Source organism: Cicer arietinum, chromosome 7, assembly GCF_000331145.2.
Source record: "Cicer arietinum cultivar CDC Frontier isolate Library 1 chromosome 7, Cicar.CDCFrontier_v2.0, whole genome shotgun sequence".
Lineage (NCBI taxonomy): Eukaryota > Viridiplantae > Streptophyta > Magnoliopsida > Fabales > Fabaceae > Cicer > Cicer arietinum.
Window position 1 is genome coordinate 42,381,628 of NC_021166.2, and position 19,274 is coordinate 42,400,901.

Genomic DNA, 19,274 nt, shown 5'->3' on the forward strand with positions numbered 1-19,274 from the left:
CTGAAACTGGAGAGGACGATGATACTGGTTTTGATGAATGCATCGTTCCTTCTGATATGAACCTCATCACTGGTTCGTTACTTTTTTTGTTCTCTCTCTCTCTCTGTTTTTATGTTTTTTTTTATTGAATGAATTGTTTGTTTATTTAATTGTTGTTATTCTGTGCTTTTGGATCTTTTGAGTTAAAGATTAAATAGAGCTTCATCTGGAAGGTGTTTTTATTTTATTTTATTTTTGACAAAATGTGTTATAAAAGCTTGGTTTGATTTGATGATAAGCAATCATCAGATACTGAATCTAACTACAAGAAACTGTTTAAAGCTTCTACTTTAATTTGGGTTTTTATCGAAATAAATATAATTCATAGATTGGTTTGATTAGTAAAATTGTATTGATAGCTAGTGATTTATGATTTTTGAGTCTCATTCTTAATTGTGTTATTTATTCTGTATTTGTGTCAGTGTAATTCTAATGTTATTAGTGAGTATTACTAAGCAGTGGTGTTGTGTATTTTCTTTAGATAGAACAATGTTGCATTGACGTGATGATTTTTGTGTGTAAACAGATGATGATTTCAAGGAATTTGTGGATGGGGTTCCTAAAGGATGTAGGCTGACAATTGTATCAGATTCTTGCCATAGTGGTGGCTTGATTGAAGAAGCTAAGGAGCAGATAGGAGAGAGCACGAAGGGAGAAGAGCAAGAGTCTGGATCTGGCTTTGGATTATCAAACTTTCTGCACAGGAAAGTGGAGGATGCAATTGAGTCTAGGGGATTTCATCTCCCGTCAGGATTGCGCCATCACGGTCGTAAGGATGATGAAGAAGCCGAAGATAGGGAAATTCAACTCCCACATGGGAACTATGGCTATGTAAAGAATAGATCTCTGCCACTATCAACTCTCATTGATATACTTAAGCAAAAAACTGGGAAAGAAGATATAGATGTTGGTCAACTGAGACCTACACTTTTCGATGTTTTTGGGGAAGATGCTAGTCCTAAAGTGAAGAAGTTTATGAAGGTTGTATTGAACAAACTCCAACATGGAGGTGGAGGTGAACAGGGTGGGATACTGGGAATGGTGGGTAGTCTTGCTCAAGAGTTTCTCAAACAAAAGCTGGATGAGAATGATGAGGGATATGCAAAACCTGCCATGGAGACAAAGGTGGGAAGTAAGCATGAAGTATATGCCGGATCATCGAAGCGAGGTCTTCCAAGTGGTGGGATTCTGATGAGCGGCTGTCAGACAGACCAGACATCGGCTGATGCTTGTCCTAAAGGAAATGCAGCTGCTGCTTATGGAGCTTTCAGCAATGCAATTCAGGCTATAATTGAGGAGACTGATGGTGCAATTACAAATTCAGAGCTTGTTCACAAGGCTAGACAGAAGCTACAAAAGGATGGTTTCACTCAAAAGCCTGGACTCTATTGCAGTGATCATCATGTTGATGATCCTTTCGTTTGTTGATATGTTCTCATCTGAAGCAAAGAGAGCAATGTGTGTTCCCATACTGCAAAGTTTACATTGAATTCTTTTTTTTTCTTTTTTTTTTTCAAAAAAACTTGGCATTGGAGATGCAGTTGAACAATTGCGATAGGTGTGTTTATGCATGGTATAGTTGTGTGCTTGTGTTTCGACAATCAATGTTTGCTCTAAAGGAATATTTATTTATGTTATCCAAAAACAAGGAATATTTACTTCTGATGAAATATATGTAATACACTGGTTCAAATTCGGAATGGACTGACTATGTGATCCAGCCTAACCATCTACTGTCTCAGTGAATCATCTTTACAAATATACAAAATCGAATTATATGCTAAAATGGGTGCTAAAATAATTGATAACTAAATGAGACTGCACAATTGGGTTGCATGGCGCAGAGGTTGAGTCATTCCCTCTCCGAAAAATTCAGCATCAAGGTTGAGCCTTTTCCTATAACAAAAACTGTTTGTTGACGTACAGAGGACACCAAATATTGGAGTCAAACAACTTTCAAAAAGGCTTCAAACTTTGTTAAAAACAAAAAGGTGAGCAAAGTCTTTTATCACCTCCTAATCATCAATTTCTTGAACCCATGCTAAATCTGCGAAAGATGTGAATAGATTAGAATTTCATATATTAATCATTCTCATATCTAATGAACTGAAATCTAAAATTTCTTATCAGAGTAACAATTTAACAACCCTGATTGTAAAGAATATAGATCAATTTTAATATAAACCAATAGGATAGGAAACAATAACAAATTATCAAAGAAATTTATGATCAGCACTGCAATGGAATATGTTTTGTCGAATGTTACTAAAATTACTCTCTGCTTCTTTACGATTTTACTAACTCTGATTTCAACGAGGCATTATAGGATTTTGGTCAATATGTGATAACAAGAAGAGGCCAAAATACAAACCAATTATCCGTACAAAATTTTCCATTTAAGACACTCTAACTAAATATATACTGGCTAACATTAGAATTTTATGTTTAGCAATTAGTACAATACTTCTTAACCATAAAAAAAATGATTTTCCACACTAAGTGAGCTCAGCAAGGAGAACCAAATAATGCCATTGTGTTCTTTCAAAATCTGGCCTTTGGAAAGGCCATTTAGATACAAGTCTTTTTTAATGGTTTCACATGGAATTCTTAACCTTCCTCTACCCCTCGACTATTGAAATATCCATATGTTCATTCGCTTGTGTACGGCTGTCTTCTGATATGGACAAACACGTTAGACACAATCCTATCATCATTTCCTCAATGGATGTTGCTACTATTTTCTATTTATAAATTTATCCATCTGTCATCTTAGTATCTTACCTATTGCTATATATCCATCACAACATTTCACCCTTCTATCATTTAAATTTTGCTCATACACGATCTTAAAACAATAACCTTGGCTGTCAATAGTGCCCTATAGCAGCAACATAATGCAGAGTGGCCTCAAAGCCACTATAAGACTTTTATAGCATCACGTTTTTAATCAGCAGTAGTTGCAATCACTAATGTATTGCAGAAAAACACAGGTCATTGTGGCCACTGTTTATGGACAAAAACCCACATTTATCCCTTGTAGCGTGAGTTACCAAATCTACTTTTGTTGTTTCTTTTCCTGATTTTCCATCCTAAAACTAAAAATATCACTTGCTTTCTGTTTGAGAACAAAACTACGAGAGTGACTTCCATTTTGATGAACATGAACTGTGAACTCTTTTATTTCTAAAGAATTCCATTTTGATGAACATGAACTGCCAGCATCTGTTTTGACCAACTCTGGTCATTTAGAATACTCCCCAGCTTCATTCATCAGGATTGGTTGGTCTCTGTTCTTTCCTCTTCAACTCTGCTAACATCAAACCCAGTCTCTGTCATCTGTTGGCTGGTCTGTATAACTTTTTAGCAGTAATTGCAATGTCTTTAATCATGGGTAATTTTATGAATATAATTTTGTGTTTGGAATATGGGTCATCCCGCAACCACAATCCCACTAACATTTTCGAGGCCACTCCACACCGCCATCTGAGATTGATAACAATTATAAGCAATAGGACATTAGCACCACTATCGCAAAATAGAGGAGCAAAGTGTTTGCAGTCAGTATTGTGAAATCTTCTGAAAAACTACTTAATCCCTTAACCCCAAATTTACAGGAGGCACTCAAAGAGGGTTAAGAAGAAAACCAAAGGCCTCTGTTCCGAATTTCTGCTGTGTTTTGTTGTCTTTTTTATGTGTCTCAATCCATTCTCAGCTCTGACACAATTTCTTACAGCATTGAACTTTATATTGTTTAGCCCATGATATACAACTTTTTATTATTGGTTATGTACTGTTCCATATATTTTGGTGTTCACTATGCGCCATGTTTCAGGACTGATAAGTGACAACTACAATGATAACTAAGACAAAAATTATATGATTACCATACTACTCTCCATACATCTACTAAGACAATTTATTCCTTCTCTCCACTGTCACACTATAACTATAGTCCAATTGGAGTTGGCTTCTAGCATTTGGCAAAATAAATAATGGCTGTTCACTAATGAAAAAGTCTTAATAAGTAGATACGTGTTTGTTTATGTATATAAGTTAGATTCGAACGCATTTAAAAAAACTAAAATGCAAATGTGTTAGGTCCTCTGGTATGGTTTTAGCAGAAAGAGGACTTTTGTGAGAGCAAGCCTCTTCAAGTGCTTGCATGTTGTAACACCGACATCATATTAACACACCTACCCAACTCACCTGCCATAATTTTCCAACAGTCTAAAACAAAACGATCCTATCTCAATGTAAATGGTCCAATCAGTAGTCTTCTTATGTTTTATTTACATTTACATCTATTTTTATTTTCTTTAATTTCAGTAAATATTTTATTTGTAATTGTGTATTCTTCAGTGGTTATTTTCATTTCTTTTTGGAAGGTGATGATTTGAAATTTCTATTTTTATATTATTTTTACTAATATTTTGTTAAATTTTTATGTTTGTGCATATGTAACCTAAACGTATTGTATCTTATATTTTCTTAGAAACGACGCATCTCTGTATTGTATCCAATCCTCGTCTCGTATCAGTACATCATAGAGTTTAATTATCACAACATAAGAATTCCACAAAGGAACACTATCTCCTTTCTAGCTGGAAATTCAAGTTTAACTAAGCAAATTTCAAAAATAATCCTAAATTGATCGCATTCCTCTATCTATAGAAGGTTAGAAGCAGCAATACAATCTGATAGAAAAACTAAGGGTCTGTTCGAGGAGGCTTTTGGTTTTCTGTTTTGAAATTTTCAAAACTCAAAACCAGTTTCAGTTGAGTTTTAATTTTTTGGTTTTGGTTTCGAATTTCAGTTCTGAATTAAGTCACTCTATTTACCACACCTCAATATGAATTCATACAATGTAAAAAAATATTAACCCATAAAAATAATTAAAAATAAGCTAAAAAATTATATAAAACGAACAATTTTTTAAAATAATTATAAAATTAGAATTGAAAAACCTAAAGCAAAGCAATATAAAAGTCATGGAATTGAATCTGTATGAATGTATAATTAGAATAGTAAAGCAATATCAATAATAAAAATGGAGGATTTTGTTGGTTTCAATTGTGAATGTCAAATCGAAAACAAATGAACAGAAAAAAAAAAAATTTGGAATTGCTGTCATGGTAATCCATCAACTGATTTTTTGACAACATATGATAAGAACTAGATCCACTCACAGGTTTCATGAAATGCATTCATGATTCATCGTTTATTACAAGAAAGAACAACAAAAAATCACGGGGGATATGGAAAATCATGACGAAGAATAGGAATAGAAACTAATCAGAAAGATGGAAAATCACAAACAAGAACGACGGTGACAATAGAATGGCGGCAGCACTGGAACAGCGGCGGTGCTGGAACAGAGGCGACGCAGAACGCTAGAACAGAGAAGGTGATGGTGGTAGAAAAAGGGAGGAAGATGAAAGGAACACAAGTGAACATTCATTCAAGCTCATACATATGATTAGTATGTGCGTCCAAAACCAAGGTGTACAGGTAATTAATCAAAGTCAATGCTTGATGTAATCCTAATATTATAAGGAAACCAAACTTTTTCACAGCAACAACATAAATAAGTCCAGACCAAAAAAAAAATCCATCAAGCATGTTCTTCAATCTGAAATTTAGCTTAAACTTGAACCTAAGTTATCAATTGGTATGTTTTGTTCAAACAAAATCCTTTAACATGTGCATTATGGTAATAAATATATCTATTTTCTATCTATTATGAAAGAAAATTATCAATAAATATATTATTCACGAATGTACATAAGAGAGAGAGAGAGAGAGAGAGAGAGAGAGAACCTTGAAGCACAGTTTCAACAGCTGCATTAGGTACAAGAAGCCCAACAATTCGTTTATTATCCACAGTAGTTTCTATGCGTACAACACGTAGCCTCCTATGGCTTAGGCGGGCCTGTACATATTTGAATTGCAGTTTAGTTTTTTCAAAGAGAGATATTTAAGTAATTTCTGAAGGCACTGCCAACAAAATGATATCAAATAATCAGTCACTGTGAAGTCATTAAGGGCTTGTTTGGATTGACTTATTTGAGTTTATTTACTGGCATAAGCACTTCATAGAAAGAAAATATATTTTATATAAAAACAGTTTGACTTTATTTATCTTTTATCATATAAATAATTTATACTTTTGCACTTATATGATAAGCAATTATAACTATAGGGGCTGATGCTATATAAGTTGTTGATCCAAACATGGCATAAGTATAACGGTCTAACAACTAAACATTGAACAAGAACATGGCAAAATGATATATTGGAGGATCTTATCTTATTTTCTATTTTTGTGCAGATTTTCTATTTTTATAATATATGTTTTGTTTTTATTTCCCAAAATCTCTACTTGATTCAAGGAAGGGGATTACTTGTATTCTACCAGCTTAGACTGAAGAATACAAATACAACAACATTATTCTACCTTTTTCTACATGGTATCACGAGCTCCCGATTTTAGGGGTCTCGCTTCCACATAAACCCTAGCCATTGTCGCGGTTTCTTTCTCTTTGTTCATTTGCTTCCTGCTTTGCAGTTTGAAATATTTAGAGGTTGTTCACTGCATTTCAGTTCTGTTCTGCCATTTTTCACACTACACCCATTGCTGTTCACACGAGTTTTACAACTGAAGACCGTGTATCTATCTCCGGCGACCACACCATCAGAACCGCCACGAAAAAAATCGAGCCAACAGCCAAAAACACGCAGCCATCAGTCCATTCACGCAATTCCATGCGCCGCCACAGCCTCAGATGCGTGAGTCCCACGCGGTCCATTCTTATCCATTTTTTTTGTCCGAACATTTTCCTTCCATTGGAGTTATTAAAATTCAGATCGTAGATACTTTATTTTAGTTTTTATTTGGGCATTTGAAGTTCAATTTTCATTTGATAATCATACTCATTTTTGTTGCTATTTTTTCTGGTGCTTTCTTTTGTTTTAATGATGGATAAGTCATCTCAAAGCTCAGAATCTGTAGGCGAGAGTTGTGCATTCCAAGCCACTAATTCTACTCGAGAACTCCCATCTCTTCCACTCACCGCGGAACAATTAGAAAGACTTTGCAAAATTCTCGAACCTCAAACATCTAATAATTTTGTAGTCCAAAAAGAAAATTATGCCCTTCTCAGTGTCAGTCTCAGCCGTATTTGGATAGTAGCTTCAGGTGCAACTGATCACATGATAGGTGATTCTTCTATTTTATCTTCATATACTCCTTGTGCAGGTAACCACAAAATAAAAATTGTTGACGACTCTTTTTTAACTATTGCAGGAAAATGTTCTATTGCGGTATCCTCAATGCTAACTCTTAAAGATGTCCTATACATTCCAAACTTATCTTGTGGTCTATTGTATGCCAGCAAACTGGTCAGGGATAAACCCTATCAAGCTAATTTCTCTGACTCTCATTGTGTCTTTGAGGATTTGAACTCGGGGAAGACGATTGGTTGTCCTACCCAAAGTGAAGGATTCTACTACTTACACATAGGATCACAACAACCTTGTTTCTAATAATGATAATATGATAATGACACTATGTAATGGCATTTAAGACTAGACCATCCAACTTTCCGTCATTTAAAACATTTATTTCCTAAGATATTTCGTAGTAAAGATTTTTCTTTGTTTAACTATGAAGTATGCAAATTTGCAAAACACCGTCGTTCCAATTTTCCAAAACAGCCATCAAAACTGTTTTCTGTTATTCACAATGATGAATGGAGCCCTAACCGAACAAGTACGCTCGCATAGAATGGTTTATCACTTTCATAGATGACCACACCAGGTTGTGTTGGGAAATCTGATGCTTGTCCAGTTGTAAAGAACTTTTTTTAAATGGTACGAAATGAAAAGTTTTCAAACTCCACTTCAAATTTTCAAAGAATATTTCCCTATTGCTCGTGTTTCAACTGATTTGAATTTAAAAATTTTGGGTGCACAACCTTTGTTCATTATCACAAGAGCCTAGGCAAGCTTCAACCACGTGCAATAAAATGTGTTTTTGTTGGTTACTTACCAACCAAGAAAGTGTATAAATATTTTGATCCAAAAACAAACAAAAAAATTGTTTGTCCCCATCAATGTTACTTTTTTTGAAAACACTTCTTTCTTTGATGACCCTCATCTTCACGGGAAACTCGAAGGAAGACTCATCTGAAACTTCTTTTGAAACTAAAGACATATTTTTTTCTAATAACATGTTATTATCACAAAGGTCTAAGACTTGTGCTTCTGCACCAACAAAAAATGGCCAAGTTTCATTAATTGAGGCTACTCTTGCTATAAGGAGGAACGTAGTGAATTTGTGCCCACATTTTCTCATGAAAAGAATGATGAGAACCTTGAAAATGGTAAACCAATTGAAATGCCATCACATGATAACTCGTGTAAAGGAAATAGGTTTGAAGATCCAAAATCCAAAGGAGAATCATCCTACTGAAACTATAAAAGGTAAAATTTTCTCTAATACTTCTCTTAAATACAAACCTTGATATTCCTATAGCTGTTAGCAAACATGTTAGATCTTGCACTAAGCACTCTAGATGTAAACTTGAACCGTATTCAAACTTCTCTTCATCATTTACTGCCTTTACCTCAAAATTGTCTAGTGTAGAGATTCCAAAAAATGTACAGGAAGCACTAAAACTTCCAAAGCGGAGGGTAATTGCCCTCGAGGAGATGAAACTTGGAATGTTATGACACTACCAAAAGGCAAGAAGAGAGTAGGATGTAAGTGGGTGTTTACTGTGAAGTATAATTCTGATGGCTCAATGGAAAGATATAAGGCTCTTTGGTAGCTAAGGGTTTAACTAAGACCTATGACATGGATGGCCCTCTAGGCTTTAATGACCAATTCGGTTCACAAGTGTGCAAGTTGAAGAAGTCACTATGGTTTAACGCAATCTCAAAGAGCAGGGTTTGAAATGTTCTCTCAATCTATGAAGAAACATGGATACACTTAAGGACAAGTTGATCACGCATTATTTACGAAATTCTCATCTAATAGGAAAATTGTTTTCCTAATTGCCTGTGTTGATGATATTGTCCTCATCGAAGAATTGAAATGGCAAGAGTAAAAAAGGAACTAGCTAAAAACTTTGAAATCAAAGACGCGAGATCCTTGAAATACTTTCTTGGTACAGAGGTTGCTCGATCAAAGAAGGAAATTGTGGTTTCACAACAAAAGTACATTCTAGATCTATTAAAAGAAATAGGAATGATTGGTTGTAGGTTAGTTGACACCCCTATGGACCCTAATGCAAAATTGTGGGGGAAGGTAGTGTTCTTGTTGACACCAAATGATACCAGAGGTTGGCTGGTAAGCTAATTTACTTGTCGCGCACTAAACCTTACATTGCCTTCTCAGTTAGTGTTGCGAGTTAATTTATGTACTCTCCCTATGAAGAATATCTTCAAGCAGCATATAGAATACTGAGATATCTAAAGAGAAATCCATGAAAAGGTCTATTTTTTAAGAAGACAAGTAAAAGAAATGTGTATATTTACTGATGCAGAATGAGCAGGTTCAATCACAGACATGAGATTGATCTGGAAATTGTACCTATGTCTGGGAAAATCTTGTGACATGGAGAAGCAAAAGTCAAGGAGTTGTTGCGAGAAGTAGTGCAGAAGCTGAGTTTAGGGAAATGACTCAAGGAATTTGTGAAGGTATGTGGATTTATAGAGTACTGGAGGAAATTAAAATGAAAATTGAACTTCCATTGAAGTTATACTCTGACAGTAAAGCCGCCATTAACATTGCTAACCTAATTCAGCATGATAGAACCAAATATTGAGATTGATCATCACTTAATAAAGAAGAATTTGGATGTTGGAATCATATATCTACCTTTTGTGACTTATAGCCAACAAACTGCGGATATCTTAACCAAGAGCTTGGGAAAAACCGTCTTTCATCATTTGATAAACAAGTTGGGCATAATAGGTATCTACGCACCAACTTGAGGGTTTTTTTTTAAGAATCTTACTTTATTTCCTATTTTAGCAGTGCAGATTTTCTATTTTTATAATATATAATTTTTTTTTATTTCCCAAAATCTCTCCTTGACTCAAGGAAGAGGATTACTTGTATTTTTCCTATTTATACTAGCTTAGACTGAAGAATAAAGATACAACAACATTATTCTACCTTTCTATACAAGATATAATCTCATTAAGTTCAAAGTTCTTCTACAATACTAACTGTTAGAATATTAGAAAATATCGTATAATATCTTTTATATTATATAAGAGTATCTTAAATTATTTCTTAGGATCAATTTATAATTATAGAGATATTTTAGAATATTTTTCATTATTATTATGATTTATTCCTTATTTAGGATTGAGTCTATGTTTCTCTATAAATAGAGATTAGTATTGAGTCTTTTGTAATCAAGTCAGCATAAAGCTATTATCAATAATATTTAAACTCTTATTATTTTCTCTCCTCCTTTTCCCTAAAATCCCACAACTTCAACATGGTATCTAGAGTCTATTTCGATCCTCCTTGAACAATTTTCCGTTGTTCCGCTTCTAAGCTCCCAACAGTTAGGGAATATAATTATAGTTTTTCTTTTCCAACGTGATATTTTTTTTCTCAAACGACACTGGTTTACGTTTCCGTTCAGTTCGTTACTGCCGCTACCACTGTTTTCGGCGAGTTTTCCGGCAAACAACCACCTTCGACTTTGCTCCTTCAAAAAAAATAAATACCAAGGGTTTCTATTCATCTTCCTCCGCCGCCACTGCTCGTTTCTATTTGTATTCATCCACCGCCGTCGCCGCCATGGTTGTTCACGCAAAGGATGAACTCTACCTAGCCACCTCAATCCCTAAGCGCGTGCGTGTTTTCGAATGGATTCAGGAGGAGCAGCAGATTTGCCTGCTTTCCCCATATACAGATCTGATTAAGGTACTGCTTCCTGATGGAAACGTGAAGGAAGGAAAAAAATGGCAAACTGCTCATTTGGACGTTGCTCGTGAAATCTCAAAGAATTTGGCCAATAATGCTCTTATTGCTAAGGTTAATTGTGTTCTTTGGGATATGACTCGTCCTCTTCAAGCGGATTCTCAACTTCAGATCTTTAGGTTTGATGATGATGAAGGACATGACACTTTTTGGCATTCTAGTGCTCACATTCTTGGCCATTCACATGAGACGGAGTATGGATGCAAGATTTGCATTGGGCCGTGTACTACAAGAGGAGAGGGATTCTATTCTGATGTTTTTTGTGGCGACTTAGGATTGAATGATGATCACTTTAACTAATTGAGGTTGGGGCATTGAAGGCTGTTGCGAAAAAACAACCCTTCGAGCAGTTTGTGATAACTCTCGTTGAAGCGAGGGAGTGTACTCCTGGTATGGCGAGGAAGATGTCGCAGTTTACTAGCAGGTTGTTTGCGATTCTTATGAAAATGCTTTTGGATATTGAGGATGATCCAGCTTGGCACACTGCGGAGACTGAGGATGAAGATGCTGGTGAAACTAGCAATTATAGTGTTGGACAGGAATGTTTGGATAGGTTATCTATATCTTTGGGAGGAAATCTGATTGTTCCTGTTGCTTCTGAACAATTACTTACATATTTGGCTGCACCTGAGTGGCAAAAACATCTTGCTGCATTGATTGTACTTGCTCAGATAGCTGAAGGATGCTCAAAGGTCATGATAAAGAATTTGGAGCAAGTGGTGGCTATGGTATTGAATTCATCTCCTGATCAGCATCCTCATGTAAGGTGGGCAGCTATTAATGCAATTGGTGGGCAATTGTCTACTGATTTGGGTCTATATTTGCAAGTTCAATATCGTCGGGGGGTGTTTCCAGCCCTAGCTGCTGCAATGGATGATTTTCAGAATCCTCGTGTAGAGACTCATGCTGCTTCAGCTCTGCTCAACTTCAGCTAGAATTGCACACATGATATTTTAACACCATACTTGGATGGAATAGTTTGCAAATTGCTTGTATTTCTTCATAATGGTAAACAAATGGTGCAAGAGGGAGCTTTAACTGCTTTGACATCAGTTGCTGATTCATCTCAGGATCACTTTCAAAAATACTATGTTGTCATACCATACCTGAACGCTATATGGTTAATGCAATTGATAAGTCCACTTGTAGGGGAGGTCAAAGGTATCTGGTTCGACAATCGTTTACAACGTGACCTTTCTCGGTTTGTCTTGCCTCGGTTCGACAATCGTTTACGACGCGACCTATCTCGGTTTGAATTTTGATCAATGAAAATATGTGTCCTGGTTCAAACAGCCGTTATCTCTCCTGTTTTGGACGCGCTTTCTCGCTCTGTTTATCGATCATGACTTCATTTCGTTAGAGTCGCACGGCTTCTTCTTTGATGTTTGTCATGCAATTTAGTTCTTACTAATAGATTATATCAGTGGCTTTTATTCCCACCGACGATCATTCTGGTAGTGTCCCTTTTCCCACATATGAACCATATTAGTGATGACTTCTTCCTCCGTTGATGGTTATTCTAACGGTGTCTTTTATTTTCATGACTTACTTTATCTTGGCAATTTGTCCCAGATGCACTGGTCTTGTCTTTCTCTCCTTGAAGCACGCCTCTCTCTTCTTGAAGCAGATTCAAGTTTAAATATTTTGAGTCTCCATTATTATTGGTTTTAGGCTTCCAAATGCAGTTTTTTAGAATAACGGAGCTTGCTTTGTTCAATTGCCTACCATGAATTTCTCTCAGGCTGATGATCAATCAAACTATCTGGCTAGGCTATATCTATAGCAATTCTCTCCGACTTCACATGCATCCCTGAGTTGCCTCTCCATATTTTTTATTATTTTGTGGCGCAAAATATTGTTTTCTTGTAGCAAGCTAAAGCTTAGAAAGCTTTAGCTTGAGGGGGAGTGTTAGAATATTAGAAAATATCGTATAACATCTTTTATATTATATAAAAGTATCTTAAATTATTTCTTAAGATCAATTTATAATTATAGAGATATCTTAGAATATCTTTCGTTATTATTATGATTTATTCCTTATTTATGATTGAGTCTATGTTTCTCTATAAATAGAGACTAGTATTGAGTCTTTTGTAATCAAGTCAGCATAAAGCTATTATCAATAATATTTAAACTCTTATTATTTTCTCTCCTCCTTTTTCCTAAAATCCCACAACTTCTAAAATCCCACAACTTCAACACTAACTCGGATGTGTGAACAGTTACTAAAATAAATTACTACAATTTTCATGCTGCAAACACTTCATCATTTGAGAACTCAAATCAGCAGATTAAATAATAGGACAAAGTGACAAACCAATGCATGAGTTGATATTTTAGCATAAGCATTATAATACTTTCTCAATAGAATCTTTTAGATTTGTTGTCACATATACTGAAGTAATACCTGCTTAGAAAGAGCCTTTTCTATTGTTCCCCAAACCGGAAGAATTAGGCCACCCAAGACATTTACTTCCTGTAGTCTTCTGCCCACTGTACAGAAGGTACCAATCTTACACTTGGGACCATGCATGCACTGCCAAAAAAGGTAAACAGAAGTTGATGTAAAACATTGTAGAGTACGGAGGGATGGCATTTTTTGTCTCACTTCTGATGTAACTTTTACTTATTACCATTCATGCATAATAGCATAGCTATATGCTGACCAATGAGGTTTTAGACAGTATGAACAATAAAACAAGGGAGCAAGTACAATATATATGCCCAAGCGTATGACTAAGTTAAGTATATATGACAATTGCCTCAATTTTTTGTGTCGATCAAAACTGTCTAAGAAATTCGCAAATAAAGAGAACAATAGCATATCATTGCCAGACTCAGTTCAGTATGTATCAGAATTTTCCCAGGAATTCACAACAATGGAAAGTACAATAGCATATCAGTTGTTCATAGAAGAACAGTAGAAAAACAAAGTACGTATGAATGCAATAATGAGGAATAAAGAGAAATAAAAAGATTGACTGTAAGAGAGGAGTAATGATGTTATTCTTTAAATTTTATATAATCGATGGCTATAACAAATAAATAGATATTCTTTATGTTGTTCTAACGAAACTGGAACCCTGATTGAACAACAAGATTTGGTTTCAATAACATTTGGTTTTATTGCACATTCACAAACAAGAAAAATACCTTGCTAAAGAATAATATACCTGTTTAGATGAAACTTCATATTCCTCTTCCCAACCAGTCTGAGCCTTTTCTAAGGATAAAACTTTCCTGTATTTACTTTTTAATTCAGATAGAGGCATCTCCCTATATGATTGAGAGGAAACCATGGTTAAAAAATAAATAAATAAAACTGATTTGCCCCAATAAAGCATAATTGCTAGAACACGTACCGGTTTGATTCTCCAACTGGAGGACGAACTATTTTATACATACCCGAAGCGGAACTAGAACAAAATGAACAAAAACAAGGACATAAGCAAAACAATAAGAAGATCTTGTGAAACACAGTATGAAGAACAACTATAAGACGACAAGCAAATCAATAAGAAGATCAAGTGTCACATGAGTTTACTCCATATTACAATCCGTATACCATCACGTCGAATTAAATCATTGGAATCTAGAAAGTAGATTGACAAAATTATAATTCCAAATTTGACCAGGTTATTTTTACAATCCTAAACTACACAAGAACCAAAGAAGCACGCGCAGACAAATAAAAAGGAACCAAATAGTGCCGAATAACAATGGCTATGTTGAAAAGTATCTCTTTTTTAGATTTAAGAAAACAAGAGAGAGATTTGAGAATTCATTATCTGAATATTTGATTATGAAAACTGAATAATAACAGATTCTGATACAATGTTTATATAGGAGTTCTTATCCTACACTCCTAAGGGGCTTAGCCAACACTCCTATAACGGGCAACCAGAGTCTGCTTTTTGGACCACCAAGATAGCAAATTTGAAGGAAAACAGCAGCACTAGGGGTGGAGCGACAGTCATCTGGGTCAGCAGCCCAGTCTGCATCACAGTATCCATGCAGAGATAGAGAACAAGAGTCGGGAGCAGGATGAAGCCGCAAGCCTAGATGTTGAGTGCCAGCCAAATATCTCAGAATGCGCTCAACAGCCTACCAGTGAGATTCTAGAGGGTGTGTCATAAATTGGCACACTTTATTGACAGAATAGCTTAGCTCAGGCCTGGTAATTGTTGCATACTGCAGAGCACCAACCACAGAGCAATACAGAGTAGGGTCTGAGAACTTGGGAGCCTGTTTTGGACAGCCTTGACGTGGAAACCAAGGGGGTAGAGACGAGACTAGCTCCAGACATGCTAGTTTTGGTTAGTAAATCACAAATATACTTTGATTGAGAGAGCAGGAGAAGAAATAAACAAGTAACCAAGTTGCTTCAGTGCAAAGACATGATTGAGCTTGGTAGTGATGGTGGAGATGAGGGTTGCAGAGTTGCCAGTGATGATGATATCATCCACATACACAAAAATATAAATCACAGCCTGTTGAAATAAATGTGAAAAGAGAGGAGTCACTTGCTGATCATGAAACCAAAGTCCATCAGAGGACGTTTGAGTCTCTCAAACCACTGCCTAGGTGCTTATTTGAGGTCATACAAAGCCTTATGTAAACGACAGACCAGGGAAGAGTTCCTAGTAAACAATCTAGGAGGTTGCTCCATATACACTTCTTCATCAAGAATGTCATTCAAGAAGGCAGTATTGATGTCCAGCTGTTGGATGCTCCATTTATGAGTGAGAACAATTGTGAGAATGAGTCTAATGGTGACAGGTTTGATAACAGGAAGAGAATGTTTCATGAAAATCAAAACCATGTTGTTGGTGAAAGCCTTTGGCATCCAATCTAGCTTTATATTTATTAATCTGCATTTTCCTTGACACGAAACACCCACTTACAACCAATTGCCTTTCTGTTTGGAGGCAGTGGGACAAGGGACCAGGTTTTATTTCTCTCAAGGACAGAGTACTCTTCCTTCATGGTAGCCAACCATAATGGGTTTTTGAAAACCTGTTTTACTGTGGAAGGTTCAGTGTGAGTGAGAAAAACAGATGGATGAAGCTTGGGAAAAGGGATACCAGATTTAAGTCATGTTTACATAGGGTGTGTGTTGGCAGGATTAATAGTTTGTACAGGTTGTGTGGGTGAGTTAGAGAAGGAGGATGAGGAAGCAGATGGTGAGGATTGAGCATTAGAGGAAGGTAAAGATATAGGAATAGTAGGGGTAGGGGAAAAGGGAATGTTGAAATTATTGTTATGGGCAAGGGAGGGAGAAGGTGTGGAATTGTGTGTCTCTGGAACAGTTGCAGAAGTGGGACTCAGGGTATAAGGAAGGTAAATTCAGTAAAGGAATGGAGCCAGTGGAGATAGGGGAAGGAGAAGGTGAGACAGGGGATGCTGCAGTAACAAAAAGGTCATGATAAGGGAATGATAGAAACCAGAATTTACAGAATGAAAATGGAATTCTATTGAATGAAAATCTAATTTTCTAGCACTGTAGAGTCGAAGTAAGGGAAAACAAGCACACCCAAACACCTTAAGGAATCTATAATCAGGATTGTTAGAAAGAGAGAAACAAATTGGATGGCACCATCGATAGATGCAGAGGGCAGTCTATTTATCAAGTAGACAACGATGAGGAAAACATGATCCCAGAATTTTAAGGGTAGATTTGCATGACTAAGTAGAGTTAAACCAAGGACAACTATATGCCTATGTTTACGTTCCACTACACTATTTTGGTGATGTGTATGAGGGCAAATTAACCTATGAATAATGCCAAACTCATTGAGGAACTTGATGAAGACCCTAAATTCACCCCCCAGTCAGTTTGAATGGATTTAAAGGACCAAATTGAAAAGTAACAAGACCAGATGAAGAGGGAGATGGCGAAGGAAGAGATTGAAGAGGACCCACGTTTGTGGTGGCACGTTGTGAGGAATCGCATTTTGCGGCGCAGCATTCTGAGGAATCGCGTTTTGCGACGTTGGATTCTAAGGAATCATGTTTTGCGAAGTTGAATTCAGTAGAATCACAGTGGGCAACATCGAATTTTGTGGAGGAAGAGTTGGTGGAGGGGGATTTTGAGAGGGATCCATCATGATCAGATAGTTGGTCTTACAACTATGCAATAATCTTTTTTTCAAATTGAACGGTACTTTTTTATCACCTAAAAGACCATAGACCCTCTTCCATTTCAACTACACAACTTGAATTTGATGGTTTCTATTTCTCCGTTGTTTTGTACTATCGAGTATGGAACCAAGATATTTAAACTATGTGATTTATGTGATTTGTGGTATGATATGATCTTCAACTTTCATCGCTAAGCTAGAAATGCTTTACCTTTAAACTTGCATCCCATATACACTGTCTTGCATCTACTCATGCAAAGGTCGTACGCTTCTAAGGTTTGTCTCCAAGTTTGTAACCTCTTATTCAATAATCAATACATCCCTCGACTCTCAAAGTAGGACTATATCATTTGCAAAAACCATGCATCTCAGTGCTGCCTCTTGAATGTAATCTGTAAGTCCAAAATTAATGTAAAAAGATAAAAGCTTAAAATTGGTTGGTGGAGTTCTATTGTTATGATAAATCTTTTGCAGCCCCACTATATGTTTTCACACTAGATGAGGCCCCCTCATATATATTTTCGATAGCTTGAATATAGGCTCCTAACCCTTTCTCTAGTGCTTTCGAAAACATTTGTAGGCACCCTATCATACGCCGTCTTCAAATCAATGAAAACCAAGTGTAAGTCTCTTTCATCAATGAAAACCAAGTGTATGTCTTTTTCATCCATCTGATATCACTCCATTACATGTCATAGTAAGTAAATTGCTTCCATGATCGACTTCCAAAGAATAAATCTAGTGTTAGAGATTGATAGGATCTCATATCCTTCATTAAAAAACTCGTGGAAATAATTGTTCCGTCTATCGTTTATTTCTTTTTCTGAACCAAAACTTTACCTTCTTCATCCATGATACACTTTACTCGGTCTAAGTCTCTTGTCTTTCTTTCCCGCCCCTTAGCAAGCCTATATAGATCTCTCTCTCTCTCTTTGACGCCTTGTTATTTTTCATAGCTTCCTTATATTTTACCCAACTTTCAGCAATTTTACACCTAGAGCAAGCTTTAAAACATTCCCTTGTATCTAACTTTATTTTGCACACTTTGGTTCCACCACCACAATTATCTCCTGATCCAAAACCTTTTGATTCATCCAATGTCTCTTTTGCTACCTTTCTAATCGCTTGTCGTCTTGTTCGACATATCATTTTCACTTCTGTGGCTCCCAAAAACCTCCCTCTAAAACCTTGTGTTGGAAGATCCTTCGTTTTTTCAACCTTCAAATGTCACCACTTGATCTATGGAACCCTTTAGTGGCTTCCTCTCTTCATACATCCATAACCAAGATTCTATGTTGGGTAGTCAAGCTCTCTCTAGGTATGACTTTATAGTACAAGCAAATCTTTTTGCCTGATTTCCCAATAAGAAAGAAAAATAAAACTTCTTGATGCACTCCCTTGACCCCTCCTAGAAAAATCTTGTCTCAGTGGTATTTCTTGAGTTATGCCTTCTAAATCTTCCCAAAAGTTATCTTACAGTGATCTTCTAATCATACCTGAGGTTCATAAGCACTAATCACATTAAAGGTTTCTTGTTTCACTACAAATTTTAGGACTGTGATCCAACTCCTATCCTCTTTACATCAACAATATCCTTCTTCCACTTTTTATCAACAATCATGTCTACCCTATTTCTTAATCTTACTTTGCCAATGTACCAAAGCTTAAAACTTTAATTGTCTAATTCTCTCGCTTTTTCACTCATTCACTTAATTTCTTGTAGGCACATGAAATTGAACCTCCTCCTAATCATAGTGTCCATTATTTCTACTATTATAAATAGAGTTGAGTGCGGTATGATGGAGACACACAGAATCACAAATTCAACATGATTCATTTATTGTCTATGGCCATGGAATGAGAGAGATGATTAACATGGGGCATGAATAGCATAGACTTTTATAATTTGAAGACATCTCCCATGGTGTGCATTGCTATTGAGTCTCTTAGCCTTACCATTATCATACAAGTTTGTTGAAACATCAACAAATGGTTCCAAGTCTAACAAAGTTAGAGTCTGCATTGAGAGTCAGGTTAGCTTGGAAAACATATTTGTACTTCCTTTTCTATTCAGGTTCACATTCTCCATTTTT

The 19,274-nt window shown here is 36.0% G+C and overlaps 2 protein-coding genes across 4 annotated transcripts in view; one reads left to right on the top strand and one right to left on the bottom strand.

The window, feature by feature from the left end:
• Nucleotides 1-1,739, top strand: part of LOC101509880 (metacaspase-4-like) — a 2,575-nt gene extending 836 nt beyond the window's left edge. The window contains exons 2-3 of the mRNA XM_004509944.4: nt 1-72; nt 566-1,739. Coding sequence (XP_004510001.1) covers nt 1-72; nt 566-1,467 — 974 coding nt within the window. The 3' untranslated portion in view covers nt 1,468-1,739. The remainder of the gene's footprint in view (nt 73-565) is intronic.
• The window catches only part of LOC101509353 (protein FORGETTER 1-like), a 37,654-nt gene continuing 19,909 nt past the window's right edge, over nt 1,530-19,274 (bottom strand). For 2 of the 3 annotated variants that reach the window (XM_004509942.4, XM_027336802.2), the window contains exons 28-32: nt 14,404-14,457; nt 14,215-14,317; nt 13,449-13,577; nt 5,857-5,968; nt 1,530-2,086 (exon numbers count right to left, since the gene is read on the bottom strand). In XM_004509942.4, the coding sequence (XP_004509999.1) occupies nt 2,055-2,086; nt 5,857-5,968; nt 13,449-13,577; nt 14,215-14,317; nt 14,404-14,457 (430 nt within the window). In that variant the 3' untranslated portion in view covers nt 1,530-2,054. The remainder of the gene's footprint in view (nt 2,087-5,856; nt 5,969-13,448; nt 13,578-14,214; nt 14,318-14,403; nt 14,458-19,274) is intronic. The other variant, XM_004509943.4, reaches the window with a different exon arrangement.